Below are 18,055 nucleotides of genomic sequence, written 5' to 3' on the forward strand. Positions count from 1 at the left end.
ATCAAACACGATTGACATTGACTGAAGTTGAGCAAACAAACACTCCATCAGTTGATCCTTCCACTCCATCAGGTATTAATATGATATGTAAGTTCACTACTTATACGTTACTTAAATTATCTAAATCTTTTTTTACTTTTAGGATCTCAATTAGGAACTAAAAAGCGAGGAAGGGGTGTGAGAGGGTACGGTCGAAACATAGAACTAGATAAGTTTGTAGAAAAACATGGGAAGATCAAGATAGAGATTAATGAAGAGGAAGGGAAACCAGTAACTACTTTTGCCCCTAAAATTGCGTTAGGCATTGGTACTGCAGTTCGAAACAGTATTCCATTAAGTTGTGAGAACTGGAAGGCGGTACCTATGGGCGTAAGGGAGCTTGTGATTGATCGGTTGGAGGTACGTTTATGATTCTTTTATGCATTCATATACTATTTTACATGTAAAAGCGATTCATTTATATATATATATATATATATATATATATATATATATATATTATTGAATATGCAGACACATTTTGAATTTGATCCCACTAACATGGTTGTGAGAAAATACCTGGAAGAAAAGATGCAAAATACTTTTAGAGAATTTAGAGCAGATTTGCACAAATATTACTGTCAATTTGATGATTTGGTTGAAGCGCGCGCCAATCCACCAAATAAGATAACACATGAGGATTGGAACATGATGTGTGATAGATGGGAAACAGATGCATGGAAGATATGTTTTTCTTAGTTCAAAAAAATTGTTTTACATGTATATTATGTTGTTCTTATCACTACTTTAATTAGAAAAAACGAGAGACAAACAAAAGAAGTCGCTCTGCTGTCAAGTTCAACCATGTCACTGGAGCTAAGTCATTTCTCCAAGTTCGACATGAATTGGTAAGATGAATTGTAATTATCTTTTGTTTTATTGTATGAGTATTGTAATCTTAATTGCATTCTTTTTGTAGAAAAAGAAAAAAGGTTGTGATGTTGATGAGATAGAAGTATTCCATGAAACACACTTTCGCGAAAAAGAAGGATGGATCAATGATAAGGCAAAAGATGCATATGTAAGTTTGTTTTATCATGACTAAGTAAATTCATGTGTTGTTAAATATATTTAATCTAACTATATCTTTCATATAGTTGGAAATGCAACGAATCATTACAGAGTCAACTGAAGATGGTGTTCAGACGATTTCTACTGCGAAGGCATGCGAATTTGTATTAGGGAGTCGCTCAATGCAAACTGTCAACCCAAGAAGTGGTGAATCGTTAAGAAGTAATGTGTCATCTACACGTGAGAAAGAGAAGAACGAGATGGCATACCTTAAAGAAGCTAATGAAAAGTTAACCCATGAACTTGCAAAATGGGAACAAAGGTGGGCTAACATAAAGAAAAAGTTGGATCTACGAGAGGAAGAGGAAGGGGAAGAGGAAGAGGATGCATCTTGAAATACTTAGGTATTTTCCTAAACTAAAAAATAAAAACTTTGATTGTTAAAGCATGTCTCAATATTATGTGTGGTTATCCTGCAGTTACGGTAACTAATAATGCATACCTTTCACATTTATTTTTGTACTTGAGTTGAAATATTTTGTGGCTATCCTGCAGTTACGGTAGCCAATCATGCATATAATGACATTTAACACCTATTTAGCACACTTTTTAACACACTTTTTAGTTACACTTTAGTTTCAAAGTTGCACTTGGGCATGTAAGTGTCGTTTTAAGATTTAAAATATCACCTAGACACTTTTTGAGGACTTTTTAGGTAGATTTTGGGTTTGAAAATCACACTTAGGCCATATAAGTGGTTTTGAGGACTTTTTAGGTAGATTTTGTTGTAACACTTAAAGTTGGACTTGGGCATGTAAGTGTTGTTTTAAGACTTGGGCACATGAGCATATAAGGAATTAGACATAATACACCTATTTAGCACACTTTTTAGTTAGACTTTAACTTCAAAGTTGGACTTGGGCATATAAGCGTTGTTTTAAGACTTGGGCACTTGGGCATATAAGAAGTTAGAGATAATACACCTATTTAGCACACTTTTTAGTTAGACTTTAGTTTCAAAGTTGGACTTGGACATATAAGCCTTGTTTTAAGACTTGGGCACTTGAGCATATAAGGAATTAGACATAATACACCTATTTAGCACACTTTTTAGTTAGACTTTAACTTCAAAGTTGGACTTGGGCATATAAGCATTGTTTTAAGACTTGGGCACTTGGGCATATAAGGAGTAAGAGATAATACACCTATTTAGCTATATAAGGAGTAAGGAATTTTTCTATCTTAAATACATGTCTTTTTTTTTTTTTTACTTGTTTCATACTTGATTCATTTGAAACAAGTAGTTATTTGTTTTCTTATTCATTTTAATGTACCTTTTTCAGGTTTATGTAGTTCGAAGAAGTAAAAAAGATACTATTTTTTTGAAGACTTGACTGAGTTACGTTAACCATTTTTTGTGTATCTAATATATTTTTTTTGTTCATTTTGGTATGCCAAAATGAAATTTAATATAGCTTAGGTTTATATATTTCGTTATTGCAATTAAAGAATTATGGTTTGTCATATTTTGACAAAGTATTGATGTTTGAAAATATTTGCATATTTGAATTTTTTGTTGAAATGTTTGATATATTTTGTTATAACCAAGAAATTCATTATATATTTGAAAATTAATTTAGAAGCATACAATATTAATGATAAATATGAAAAATTAAATTTAGAAGCATACAATATCAATAATACATACAATATTAATTGATATGACACATATCTGGCGACAAATTTAGCTTGTGGAGAAAATTTCTTTTAGACGACAAAAATCTTTTCGTTGGCAGAAACAGTTTTTGCCCACGAAACAAACGTGGCTGGAAGGTTTATTTTTGCCGACGACATGATGATTGTGGGTAAAAATATCTTTTTGCCGACGTTTTCTTCGTGGACAGAAAATTTATCTTTGCCGACATCATGATGATCGTGGGTAAAAATAGCTTTCTAGCGACGCTTTTACCGTGGCCAGAAATACTATTTTTGCCGACGTCATGATTATCGTGGGCAAATATACCTTTCTGCCGACGTGTTTTTCATGGCGAGAAATTTCTTTTCTAGCCACGATATTAGTTTGCGTCGGCATTTCTACCGACGAAACGAAAAAAACGTAGCCAAAGGAAAAGACGACGGTGTTTCGGCCACGCACCATGCCCACGTAGAAAAAACGTCGGCAGAAGCTTTGCCCACGTTTTTCGTAAGAACTGCCCACGTTTTTTTGCGTCGGCAAAGCCCAAAATTCTTGTAGTGAATTTGAGTTATCGGTATAAGAATTTCATGATTATTAAATGAGGCTAAGACAATTTACTAGTCAGACCCCAATATAATCTCTAGGGCTCATACTGAGAAGCAAGAAAATGAAAAGTGCTTTACACATGAAACAGAATATTAGATAACTGTGCATATAATATATATATATTCTATGTTACTTGAAAACTGATGTTTGTATATTCAAAACAAAAAGAATCAAAAGTCACCATCAATGAACAGCCCACTTGTTAGGTTCACATTTGGGTATAAAAAGGCATTTCCTTTTGAAATGGATGAACAGATCATCTTAAAAGTAATTTGAAAAAATGGCTCAGATTGCTGAGATCTCAGAGCAGGTGCAGCTTAAGTGTTGTGGTAAAAAATTCTATGACTTCTTTGAGAACAAAATGGACCATTTACCCCGATTGTTCCCTCAATATTTTGAGAGCTATAAGTTGGTAGAAGGAAATAGTTTAACTCATGGCGGCGTCTCCATTTGGAAAAACAACTTCGGTTTCGGTGAGGATTCTTCTTGCTGTTGCTCTTATTTTTGTCTCTTCAAATATTTTGATTTCCAATTTAACCAATTTTTCTTTTTCCCTCAACTTTAAAATGTTTTATTACTGCCATTTAACATTTTTTTTCTCAAGTAAAGGAAACACTGGCTCTATCTCATCACGCTAATTAAAAACTTACGAATACAATTGAGTCCTTCAACTTTTAATTTTGTATCTAATATATGTGTTTAATTTTTTTTAAAGTTTATTAAAAGTTTATAAATCTTTCTTTTATAAATTTTAATTTTATATCTAATAAAACACTAAATTTTTAGTTGTGTGTCTAGTTGATGTATAAATTGTTTTAAAAACCATCGGTAAACTTTCAACTTTGTGGCCTCGTTCGTTCACTTAATTTAATAAATTTCAAAGATAGGTCATGGAGCATTCAAAATAAGTCCCCAATTTAATTTACATATGTTTTTAAAACTTTTTAAAATTCATCGACTACCTATATAACATAATCAGATCCTGAAATCCAGTATCAACTAAAACTTGTAACTTAACTTTTATTTTAGTATTTTTTTTTCTGACTTATCTATCTTTAGTTTCGTCTTTTCTTTGTCTTATAACCTAATAACTCAAGTTATCGGGTTCAACAATGATTTAACCATTGATTGGGGGTTGGAAACATATTTATGTGTACACAGGCTCAATTGAAGTAAAGATGAAGTTACTTGTGGATGAGCCCAACAAAACAATCATCTACGAATGTCTTGAAGGAGATTTGTTCAAAGATTTTGATATGTTCAATGTGAAAATTAAAGTCAATGATTGTGGAAACAATGGCAACAGCTCAGTTAATTGGTGTTTGGAGTACGTGAAGGCAAATCAAAATGTGGATCCACCAAATAACTATCTCCAGTTTGGACTTAAACTAAGCAAATATTTGGATGCCTTCCTTTGCAACAATTAAACTGAGAAAATAATCATATAATATATCACCACTTGGTATTGGTTCTTGAAATTAATACCTCTAAATAAGATCTGCTGTCTCTCTTAATAACCTCCATTCTTGTGTGATGAAAAAAATCAATAAATATTTGGTATGCCTTAGTTGTCATCTCCTATTATATCTTTTCTTTTATGAGAACTCATTCTATATATATTTTCACCAAAATGAATTTATTCTCTAAATTTTAACTATTAATTATTTTTATCTTTATACCATATAACAAAATCAACCAAAATATTACAAAACGTAGGAAAATTTTAGAATCTACTGGTAGTACATACTAATTTGATTATAGATACTGATAAAAGTTTATTCGTCAATCAATTCAATAACTATGAATGATACATTTTGAAATTTTGTTATATCTTGTAAATATTTTCGACAGTTTTTGTTGGGATTTTGTCAAAAAAAAAAATTATGAGATTATCTTTTATTTAATTCCAAAAAGATAAAAGATTCTCCTTTATTTTATGAATCTTGCTAATTATCTTTGAAGAAATAAGATTTATACATATAAATCTTATATGTATAAATAGGGTTTTCGAATACAATGTTCGTGAGCGGGAAAATATTAAAAAGATTATTCACGGTTGAAGGTTAACAAAGAATTGATTGCAGAAGCTATAGGAACGAAAAGGCAGTATGATCTTATGTCTATAAGATCAGCATGTTGATCTAAGTTGATATTAATTGATGAGTAATGATAAGCACGAGATGGTGATTTGCGTGATCATCGTATTCATCATAAGAGTATGAAGGAATCGTTGAGGAGATTCACGGATGAAGAAAGGGGGAGCCTAAAGTCAGACAACGTTGAGAAGGAATACTCACATATTTAGGGGGAGCTTGAAGTCTGTAGTTGTTTGCCATATCAAATAGTCATATAGTTGAACAGAGTCTTCTGTTGTATCAATGTATTTTGACGAAGTGTGAATCTTAATAAAATTACTCATCAGGGCTGTGTGTAGCTCCCCAGACGTAGGCATCATTGGTTGAACTGGATTAACAAAGTTTATTGTGTTTATCTCTTCTGCTGTCCCTCTAGCTATTACAACAGTCTATAACTTTAGTATTAACTGAAGTTTTAATTGATTATCTCACTGTTTTTTCAATTGGTATCAGAACGAGTTATTAGATCATGGAGATAATCAGAGAGAGACCATCAGCTTCTCGTCCTCTTGTTTTAGATAGTAAAAACTACTCATATTGGAAACCTTAGATGATCTTCTTCATTAAAACGTTAGATGGAAAAGCTTGGAGAGCTCTTGTGGCGGGTTATGATCCTCCTATGATTATCGTGAATGGTGTTTCGGTTCCAAAACCTGAAGTTGATTGGACTGATGCTGAAGAGCAAGCTTCTGTTTAACGTGATATTTAATGGTGTTGACCTGAAGGTTTTCAAGTTAATAAATTCTTGCAGTATAGCCAAAGAAGCCTGAAAAACCTTGGAGGTAGCGTATGAAGGTACTTCCAAAGTAAAGATCTCAAGATTACAGTTGCTAACGTCTAAGTTTGAGGCATTAAGAATGACCGAGGATGAGTCAGTGTCTGATTACAATAAGAGAGTGCTTGAAATTGCAAATGAATCTTTGATGTTCGGTGAAAAAATACCTGACCCTAAAATAGTGCAGAAAGTACTTCGATCCTTGCCTAGGAAATTTGATATGAAAGTTACTGCTATTGAGGAAGCTCATGATATTACAACGCTAAAACTTGATGAATTGTTTGGTTCTTTGCTTACGTTTGAGATGGCCACTGCTGATAGAGAAAGTAAGAAAAGCAAGGGAATCGCTTTTAAATCCACACATGTAAGTGAGGAGGCTGTAAGTGACACTGAAGCAAACATGAACGAATCAATAGACCTCCTTATCAAACAGTTTTCTAATGTGGTCAAGAAATTCAAAAACTTGAATACCACAGGATCAAACGCTCAAAATCTGATTAACTATCAAAGAAAAGATGGTAAGAACAATACGAGAAGGATTAATGAAACTTCAAATAGGACAAATAGTGATTATGGATGAAAAATGGAGGGTGAAGGAAGAGTTCTCAGATGTAGAGAATGTGAGGGAGTTGGCCATTATCAGGCTGCATGTCCCACATTTTTAAGAAGACAGAGAAAATCTTTCATGCTACTTTGTCAGATGAAGATACTGATGATGGTGAAGAAGATAACAACATGAATGCATTTACAGTATGTATTTTAGAAACTGACTCTGGAGATGAAAGTGAATGTTCTAGGGAGATTTGTGATAAAAACTTGACATTTGAAGAGCTCGAAGTCCTATGGAAAGAAGATTCTATAGCCATAGCAATACAAAAAGAAAGAATTCAAGATCTTATGGAAGAAAATGAACGATTAATGTCTATCATACCATCTCTAAAGCTAAAGTTAAAGGAAGTTCAATGTGAATATGATCAGACATTAAAGTCTGTAAAGATGCTAAATTCACGAACTGAGAATTTAGATGTAATATTAAATTCAGGACAGAATGGTTTAAACAAATATGGTCTTGGGTTTGATGCTTCTACAAGAAAGATCAATACTACGACCGAAATAAAGTTTGTACATGCATCAGTTAATGACAAGACAGATACAGTCACGGCAACGAAAGTAGTTAGCCCTTCAGCTAAAACTACTAAACGGATCTGTCACTACTGTGGTCAGAAAGGCCATATTAGACCTTTTTGCTAAAAACGACAGAGAGAGATATTGTATTAGTGGAAGGCAAAACACAGTAATCAAAAGTATAAAGCAAGTTCTGCAAAACAAAGTAAGAGAAAAAGAAGTCGTATGGTTTGGAGAGTTAAACAATGTGGACAGTGTATTATTGCATTCACATCTGTTCAAGTCACGATGGATCCCTGGCATTTTGACAGTGGTTGTTCTAGACACATGGCAGGAAACAGATTCTTCTTTTCTGAACTAAAGGAATGTACTTCTAGTCATGTTACATTTGGAGGTGGTGCAAGAGGACGAATCATAGCGAAAGGAAACATTGCCAAAAATAATCTACCATGTCTGTATGATGTTAGATATGTGGATGGTTTAAAAGAAAATCTGATTAGTGTAAGTCATCTATGTGATCAAGGCTAGAGTGTAAACTTTAGCAAAGACAATTGTGTGGTAATTAATAAAGATAGTCAGATTCTTATGAATGGTAGTCGACAAGTGGATAACTGCTATCACTAGATCTTCAATAATTCAAAAGTTTGTCATTTGAATAAAGAAGATCAAGCCTGGTTGTGGCACAGAAAGCTAGGACACATCGACCTGAAAAGCATAGACAGGACTGTAAAAAATGAAGCTGTGATAGGTGTTCCAAATATTGATGTAAATAGCAAATTGGTTTGTGTAGATTGTCTAACTGAGAAGCAAAGTCAAGCATCCCACAAAAGCCTAAAGGAATGTTCCACTAATAGAGTCCTTGAACTTCTACATATGGATCTTATGGGATCATTGCAGACTGAAAGTCTTGGTGGAAAGAAATATGTGTCTGTAGCTGAAGAAGATTTTTCTCGATTTACATGGGTTCGATTTTTTAAAGACAAGTATGATACTCCCAAAGTCTGCATCAGCTTGTGCTTGATTTTGCAGCGAGAAAAAGGAGTGAAAATTGTTAGAATCAGAAATGATCATGGCAAAGAATTTAAAAATGAAGATCTCAATAACTTCTGTGATTCTGAAGGAATACACCATGAATACTATGCTCCTATAACTTCTCAACAGAATGGAGTTGTTGAAAGGAAAAACAAAACATTACAGGAGATGGCTCAAGTCATGTTACATGCCAAAAAAAAATACCCTTGCATTTTGTGGCAGAAGCTATTAACACAGCTTGTCACATTCACAATAGAATTACCACTCGAACTGGAACTAATATGACTTTATATGAGCTGTGGAAGGGCAGAAAGTCTAATGTTAAATATTTTCATATTTTTGGAAGTACTTGTTATATTCTTGCGGACAAAGAATATCATCGAAAGTGGGATGCTAAATCAGAGTAGGATCTATTTCTTGGATATTCCAGAGGTGGGACTGACAAGACACTTTTTATTAATAGAATTGGCAGTGATCTCATTGTGGCTCAAATTTATGCTGATGATATTATATTTGAAGGATTTCCTAAAGCACTTGTTGATAACTTCATTGACATAATGAAATCATAATTCAAAATGAGCATGATGGGTGAACTATCTTGTTTTCAGGGATTACAGATCAAACAGAGAAGTGGGGGTATATTTATATCTCAATAGAAGTATGCCAAGAACATAGTCAAGAAATTTGGTCTAGATCAGTCACAACACAAAAGGACTTCAGCTGCGACATATGTTAAAATTACCAAAGATATTAATGGTACAACAGTAGATCACAAATTGTACAGGAACATGATTGGGAGTCTCCTATATTTAACGGCAAGTAGACCTGACATTGCCTATGCTGTTGAAATATGTGCTCAATTTCAGTTAGATCCCCGTACTTCTCACTTGACAGTCGTTAAACGAATAATCAAACTGGGCTGGTTGTGCTGATGAAGTGAATGTTTTGGATAAACATCACTCATGTTTAAGTATCATGGATTTCTGGAAATCACTGTGGTGGCAAGCTCTTAGTCAACGCATCTATCTGTTGATGATTTGGCTTTTATCTTATCTCGAGGAACATTACATTGTCAGTTTGGCCATACAGCTGATCAATCTCAAGAGTAGACATTCTTTTATGGGGGAGAAGAGTTTTATGCAAAAAGTTTATTATGATGGGTCGCTTAAAGGATAAGCTAAAATATTGTTTTTTTATGGATTAAGGAGTTTGTAGTAGATGTGTTTATTCTATTTTGGTTAAAAAAAAATATTTTGCTTCTGTGATGTGCCCTGTGTTTTGATGTTTCGAGTGATGCAGTTTCTGGTGTGTATGTTTTGATTTCTGCAATGGGTTTAGTTTTGACTATTGTCAGTTTGATGGTGTTTGTTGAGTTCTTGTTGATATATGGTTCATCTGAATGCTGATATCCCGACTCCAAATGATGCTCCTGATCCTGACCCAAAGACATTGTCATTAAGCTACAGACTATTTCAAGGAAGTCATGTTTCTAATATAGAAAATGATATGAGACCTTCTAGGAACCCTCGTCGGTTTGACACTGATGATGTAGATGAGAATGCTAAAAGGTTCTTTGTTTATCGTGACTTAGCCTCCAGAATAATTAATACGTTGCAGCTGAATCTTGAACTCTTTCTACATCTATAAAATTGCTATCTAATAGAAGGTTGGAGATTGATTTGCTTGTTCGTCACATGAAGACACTGGTGCTTCAGATTGAGAGTAGTATTTCTTTTCTATTCAAAGGGAGAGAAGTTGTGAAGATAGGGGGCAGTAGTTATTGCAGGCCAATATCCTGAAGTTGTTTATGTTGTTGTTTATGCTGAAGATGTGCAGTTCAGATGTTGTTTTGAATTCTGGCTACAAGGTAAAGAATTGAAATGATGATTGTGTTGATCTGCTATGCTGTTATGTGGTTGAATATGGACGATTTCTGAATGTTGCTTTATGAGAAGTCTCTGAGATGCATTCACTTGAATTTGAAAAGAAATCTCCTCTTTTTGACAAAAGGGGGGAGTTTGTTGGGATTTTGTCAAAAAGATTTTATGAGATTATCTTTTATTTAATTCCAAAAAGATAAAAGATTCTCCTTTATCTTATTTTATAAGATTATCTTTTATTAATGACTTATTTAGTTCCAAAAAGATAAAAGATTCTCTTTTATTTTAGGAATCTTGCTAATTATCTTTGAAGAAATAAGATTTATACATATAAATCTTATATGTATAAATAGAGTTTTCGAATACAGTGTTTGTGAGTGGAAAAATATTAAAAAGATTATTCACAGTTGAAGGTTAACGAAGAATTGATTGTAGAAGCTGTAATAACGAAAAGGCAGTATGATCTTATGTTTATAAGATCAGCATGTTGATCTAAGTTGATATTAATTGATGAGTAATGATAAGGACGAGACGGTGATTTGCGTGATCACCGTATTCATCAGAAGAGTATGAAGGAATCGTTGAGAAGACTCACGGATGAAGACAGGGGGAGCCTGAAGTCTGCAGTTGTTTGTCATATCAAATAGTCATATAGTTGAACAGAGTCTTTTGCTGTATCAATGTATTTTGACAAAGTGTGAATCTTAATAAAATTACTCATCAGGGTTGTGTGTAGCTTCCCAAACGTAGGCATCATTGGCCGAACTGGGTTAACAAAAAGTTTCTTGTGTTTATCTCTTTTCTTGTGTTTATCTCTTCTTATGTCCCTCTAGCTATTACAACAGTCTATAGCTTTAGTATTAACCGAAGGTTTAATTGATTATCTCACTGTTTTTTTAGTTTTGTTATTTGAAAAATTTTCTAAAACAATTTCATGTCATTAATATAAATAATAGATATGTTTAATAAAATTTTTATTTACTAATTTAAACTTAATGTTTTCTTTTATAATGTTTCAAAAAATATTGATTGAAATGGACATTTTATCAATATAATTTTGAATGAAATTTGGTAAAATTAGGAATAATTTGATCCAGATGGGTAATTAAAAGTGTTGGTGATATAGAGGGAAATAAATTAGTTTCAAAATTTCAGGATTTTGGCTACAACAAAATGAATAAAAGTAAAATCACAATTAGCTACTGTTATGTTTGAAGAGGAAAAATAAAATTGACCTGCTGTTTCCCAGCATTGCGAAATATAAAAAAAAAAAATATATATATATATATATATATATCAGAAGAATTTTAGAAAAAATCGTAATTATTAAATGATGAGAGCAAGAAAATAGACTTTGTGGTTAGTCAAAATGAGATTATATTATTATTGTATAAAACACCGATTTAGGGATTATTAGAATTGGAAGCACAAGAATAGTTTCACAAAGCTACCTTGTGATAAATGGGGCTTAGCATCGACACCTCAAATATAATGTACAAAAGTTAAAAGCATAAATATAATATAATGTAACCAAACTAGCCTACATGAAGGGTGGTCAATCTTTTGTAAATAAATTAATATCCACTATTCATTACTCTTGATTTTAATTAAATATTAATTATAAATATATATATGGTTTTTATTTTTATTTTTACAATATAATAAAGGGCAAAAATATTTATACCATATAAAACAATTTTGGAAAAAGGAAAAAGCCCATGAGTCCGCAACATAAAGTAATAAAAATACCCGGAGATTAATCGATCACACAAGTAAAAAAATGATTTTCTATTCGGTCTAAACGATTTTGTACCCTTGTACCTGGTCTAACCGATCTTATACCTAGTGTAGACGATTTTGTATCAAGTCTAAACGATCTTGGTACACAATCATTTAGATCTTGTATACCAATACCGTTTAGATCTTGTATCAAGAACAAAAAAAGAAGATGAGAGAGGAAAGAAGAAGGATGAAATGAAGAAATTACGAACAAGAAGTGAGAATATGAAGAAAGAGAAGTAATCATACGAAGAAATCAATAATATGAAGAGGAGAAAAATAAATCGCAAAAAAGAAGAAAAATAAGTGAAGTGAAGAATGGTCTCGTAATATTTAAAACCATGAAAAGGCAAATCCAAAATTTATGAAAAATCTAATATTTAAAATCATGAAAAGGCAAATCAAAAATTTATGAAAAAGCTAATGGTGGCTTTATGAGCTTCAATTTTTCTGTTATACGGGCTGTAAATTTTTTGGCTTTGTAAGATTTATGTAAATTATTCTAAATATATTATTTAAATTTAATAAATGTGAACTAATATTTTACCGTAGAATATTAATATTTTGCTTAATTTAGGGAATATTTTCAGAAATATAGTTGTTTTGGAAAATAATGACAAAAATGAGGTCGTTTGAAAACAAATATCAAGAGTAGAATAGAAGAGCAAACTATTGTAAAAAATAAGATAGTTTTACTGACTTGATTAAAGGGAGTCTTGTATCCAATACACAACTTCCATCAAATGCTAATAGATGGCACAATGCTGTTTTCTTTCCACTTTTTTTTTTAACACAAACATTTAAAAGATTGATATTTAGGTCATCACTAAGCATTTAAATTTTCAAAAAGAATAGTGGTGCATATCACAATAGTATCAAGTATATCAAAGTGGAAGTTAGTAGTGTATCAAATGTATATTCGTAGTGTATTGAGTCTATCAAGTATGTATTAGTAATGTATTAAAATGTATTAGAAGTACCGTATGCATTAAGTTTTCTTGTCATTATTACAAAAGTAAGTGTGTACTACATACCTAATTTCTTTGAACTTATTTTGTCAAATATGCAAAAAGATCTATTTTATTAAACTAGTAATTTTCCTAACTTCGTCTAACCTACCTTTAGTCCTATCAAACTTTTGGGATTCTCTCCCAATCCTCCTAAAATGGGAAAGAGAACCATTATGAGTTGGAAGCATCTAACTTTCTTTTTATTTTTTTATTGCTAAAAAAAAAGTAGGAGCTTTGAAGTCCTTGTGGGATAAAAGTATAGGATAAATTTGCATATAATTTGTTTAAAGCACAAGGAAACAAAAGATGTCGAAAGTTGGTGGTCCAAAAGAGACTTACAACTTCAAAACTATCAAATCAAAACAGATTCTATGCAAGAAGATGTAAAATAAATCACACATTTCAAGAGAATATTTTATAATCTTATTACTTTGTCTACATCATCCATTGAGATATAATCATATATATTAAAAATAAATTAAAGTAAATTACAAAGATAGACTACTGTTCAATGAAAATTCTATCTTCCTATTTTTGTTTTTAACTTAAAAGGACATTTAAAAAATAATAAAAAAAATTTATGATAATAGAGTTTATGTTATTATATTTTCTAAATTGTAAAAATAGTAAATTTAAAAGGGTATAGCTATGTGATAGCTCTTTAATAATAATTTGATAGTCTTTGATATATTTAATTATCTTTCATGTTTTTCATTTCTGTAACATATAAAAAAATGGTGGTACAAGCTCTTTTTCTTTTTTTTAAATATTTTTTCCATGTGATGCAAAAATCTAGGTTTAGTTTGGTGTTAATTTAACTCTCAAATTGAATTAAGAAAAATCGGTAGTATACATTACAATTCATAACTTTGAATTTTTTAATAGCTACGTGGTTTCAATCATATATATTCAACCTAGAATAAGTGTTGCGTTGTTACCAACAATGATAAAAGTATAGGTGATGATGAAATTTCATTTTTGTAGATATATTTCAATAAATTATATCGAATAAAATATTGAAGATACTTCTAGAACTCACAACAATGTGTAAATTTATTTAGATAAACAGGTATGATATTTTTACTCCAAAACTATATGAAGCATATTAAAATAATATATTACACTTTTATGCTTTACAAGATATCGGAGTTACTATTGGATATTTAATTTCAATTGTTGAACCCTTTAATTTACATCCAAGATATATGGATATGTTGAGGATTGTTTGCATTTTTTGTTATAATATTTTGTTACAACCCATACTAATATGCAACAAAAATTAAAAATGTGTTGTAAACAAAAATATACATCCATTTTGGAATTTTGATTCATTTTGTGAAAAAACCAAAAAGAAATATAAAGGAAAAGAAACAATACAATTAACAAAATAAATAAAATTATCTAAAATGAAAGAAGAATTAATTTTAGATAGATATGAAAAAAGAGATAATTAAAAAAAATATTTTAACAATAATAATTACTAAAATGATGCAAAAGAATGAAAATATGTATTTTAAAACATACTTTCTCCTTTTTTTTCACTGCGATTTCTTTTGCATGTCTTTTTTCTTTTTCTTTTTTTTACATTGTTTAAATTTAGGTAGCCAAATATAAATGACCGTATACAAAAAATAGGAAAAGGTAAAAGATCGTATATAAAAAATCTCTTTTCCTCTTCTTTTTTTTATGTCGTTTACATTTGAGTAACCAAATCTAAACAACCGTCTATAAAAAATAACAAAATTTAAAAGATCGGGTATAAAGAATCTTGAAAAAAATCATTTAGATTGGAGTAGTCAAATGTGAACTATCTTGTAAAGAAAGTAATGATCGTATAAAAAAAAATAAATCTTCGTGTAGACAAATCTAAACGATCGTGTACAAAATTTAAAAAAGAAATTGTTTAGATTTGGATCCAAACAATTTTATACTTTATTGACCTAGACTTCACTTTCATATAAAAGGAAAATGATGGGTTCAAATTAAAAAAAGTGAAAAACAAAAGTATATACTAAGTAGGTGAATCATTAACTAGGGGTTTTGCTTATTATGAGTTGCAATAAAAATGAATATTCACCAATATATATGGACAATAGGATGAAACCAGGATGGGATTGGTTTAATACACAATAGCATGCAAAAATCACAGATAACAAATATATATAATAATAGTAAATATAAAATAAATTCGAGGATGAAACAGACGGGAGAAACAAAGTTACATTAGATTGTGACACTACCACTCAACACCATTCCACCATAACTTCAACTTTTTCTTTTATTATTATTATTACTACTACTATTTTTTTTTCTTATATATATATATATATATATATATGTCACATTTAGGTTAGGTTTCGTTTAGATTCTCTATTAAAAGAACTATTTTTATAAGAATACATTTTTCAAAAAATCTTTTTTGTAAAATGAGTTTAAAATCTAAACACTTTACATGTTTGGTTTGAACTCTTTATAAATGTTTATATGAAAAGTTACGTTTGGTTTGTCCTATACTAACAATATTTATACTTAGATCAAATTACCATTAAAAAAACTATTAAATATTATGAACTAATTTCATAAAGAAATACACACATTTTGAATCTTTTTTTTTCATAAATATATTTTTAAATTAATAGTACATTATCTTAAAATAATTAATTTTTTAGTTATATTAAATTAAACATTAATTTCATTTTTTGTATTAATATTTTTTAAAAAAAATCAATTTTAAAAGGACAAATATCTTGAAATATAAATACATAACCATAAAAAAAATTGATTTACAACAAAAATAAATAAATAAGATGAATAATTTTTTCGAGACAATATAATATCAACTAGACAAAAAGATGTGCAATTCGATCACGTTCTTCATTTATCTTTCTTTCACAAACGGAACAATCATGTTCTTCATTGACGTCCTCATGATTTCTTTCAAAAAATTTAAGGCAAAGTAGATTTGGCTGAGAGAGGAACATTTGTTAATCTCTATATTTAAATGTGTGTTCCTATACATTGAAAAAATATTCAAATTATTTAAAAATAGAAAGAAAAAAAACGATAGAGTGAAAAATAGATAGTAAAAAGAAATAGAAAAAATAGAGGAAGAAAAATAGATATTTGGAAGGGATTCCTCATTAAACACCAAATAAACATTTATTCTAAAATTTGGTTGCATGTTGTAACGATCCAACTCTTTATACTAAGTCAAAGTCGTTAAAATTTCAAAAGACAAATAAGGTTTGTAAAGTCTGGATAAAACGAAACGAAACCTCAAAAATTTATTATTTAAAAAAACCTAACCAAAAGTAATATGCGATATGTAAACAAATATTAGAATCCTAACTCGGGCCCTATCTAATTTTAAAGAAATGAAATAACAAATAAAGATTAATAAAAAGGAAAACACTCAAGGTCTAAACTCGGACAAAAAGCGGAAGCAAGAGATCCCTATGGCTTGCCACGGTCACTTCTGGTCACTCGCCAGCTTGCCCTTGCCCTTACCTCTACCCCTGCTTGAAACATGAAATGGAAAGAGTGAATATAAAATACTTAGTAAGGGACCCACTACTAGTCCCGCTAGGTGCCTGTTAACTTCCTATTAGAGTCCTAAAAATGGTACCCAATAACTGGCACGTTCCCGAACATGTGCAACATGTGCTCCCGTAGGAACAAAATCTGGTCTTCGGTGACCCAAGGGAACACCTAGGACAAACTGGTCTAAAGCGTACCCGGAGGAAACACTAAGACAATCGGGCTGCGAGAATCCCGTCGAATCACTTGAATCATATCTATATCCATGCCAGACTATCGGTCCCGTCGGACTACGCAGTCCTTAATAGGTGGTGATCCCGAAGGACACCCATGCAGGTACGACTCTAATCGGCTAAGCTAAAATGCACCCTAATCATAGCATACACATAATATAGCATCATCACGTCATCAAGTCACATCCTCATATCAAAACATAATATCACATCATACGACAACATCATGTCATATCATCACATCAAATCGCATCATTATATCATATCATATCCTTATCAAATCACATGTCGCTATGCAGTCTAGTCATCAATGTGCATAACCAAGAATTTATGCAATCGCTTAATTCTACTCGTAGAGCTAGTAGTAGAATCCCTTACGTGGAGATTTGCTCAACGAGTCCTAACCGCAAGGTCACACTTTCCCAACAGCGACGTCCTACTGGTTAGAACACAAACTTCTCATAACTTGATCACCAATCGATTAAAAACTCCATACATTCTAATGAAGTAACTTACCTTAGATCGAAGTTGCGACTTGAGCTATTAACTGGAGAAGTCCCACGCTCCAATATCAAATGGTCCTAGATGCTCTTTGAGAGATAATTTAATTTTAAGCCCAAAATTAAATTATTTGAGATCCAACAAATTTTAAATGCTTAACTGGGTATTCCAAAACCAATCAACTTACCAAACTAGGTGCAAAAGGACCGAAGCAGGTTGACGGCTCAAAGACAGGCGAATCGGCTCGACCAGAAAGTAGAATTCGGCTCGGCTCGCGCGCAGGACGGCTCGGCAGGCATTGGCGCGGAACGATCGGCTCATGGAGAAGGGGCGCGGGTCAAAAACCGGGTTAGTGGCAAGGCGCAACTGTTCGGGTCGGGTACGGGTATGCGACTCGGGTTGCGGAGGCGTGGCGTGCTATGCTTCGTAGGCTTCGACGAACAGCACTCGACGTGCAACGGCATGGCTGATTTTGCGGCTGGCGACGCAGTTGATTTCGTGGCGGGAGAACTCGGGCGGGCGGCTGGAACTCGGCGTGCGGCGGCTGCGAAGCGAGCGGCTGGGCGACGGTCTGGCGCTCGGCATGCGGCGGCTGTGGAAGCAGCAGCTGGGTGACGATCTGGCGCTCGACATGCGACGGCTGTGGAGCAACCGGCTGGCGATGGTGGTGGCGGCGTGCGGCGGCTAGGGTTTCCT

The 18,055-nt window shown here is 32.1% G+C and overlaps 1 protein-coding gene across 1 annotated transcript; it reads left to right on the top strand.

Annotated features, from left to right (window-relative positions):
- The first annotated feature begins 3,594 nt into the window (after window positions 1–3,594).
- On the top strand, window positions 3,595–4,926 carry LOC103496823 (MLP-like protein 28). Its single transcript, XM_008458832.2, has 2 exons — window positions 3,595–3,825; window positions 4,514–4,926. The coding sequence occupies exons 1-2, from the start codon at window positions 3,633–3,635 to the stop codon at window positions 4,777–4,779; spliced, it is 459 nt and encodes a 152-aa protein (XP_008457054.2). The 5' UTR covers window positions 3,595–3,632; the 3' UTR covers window positions 4,780–4,926.
- Window positions 4,927–18,055: the final 13,129 nt, after the last annotated feature.

Source organism: Cucumis melo, chromosome 6 (assembly GCF_025177605.1).
Source record: "Cucumis melo cultivar AY chromosome 6, USDA_Cmelo_AY_1.0, whole genome shotgun sequence".
Lineage (NCBI taxonomy): Eukaryota > Viridiplantae > Streptophyta > Magnoliopsida > Cucurbitales > Cucurbitaceae > Cucumis > Cucumis melo.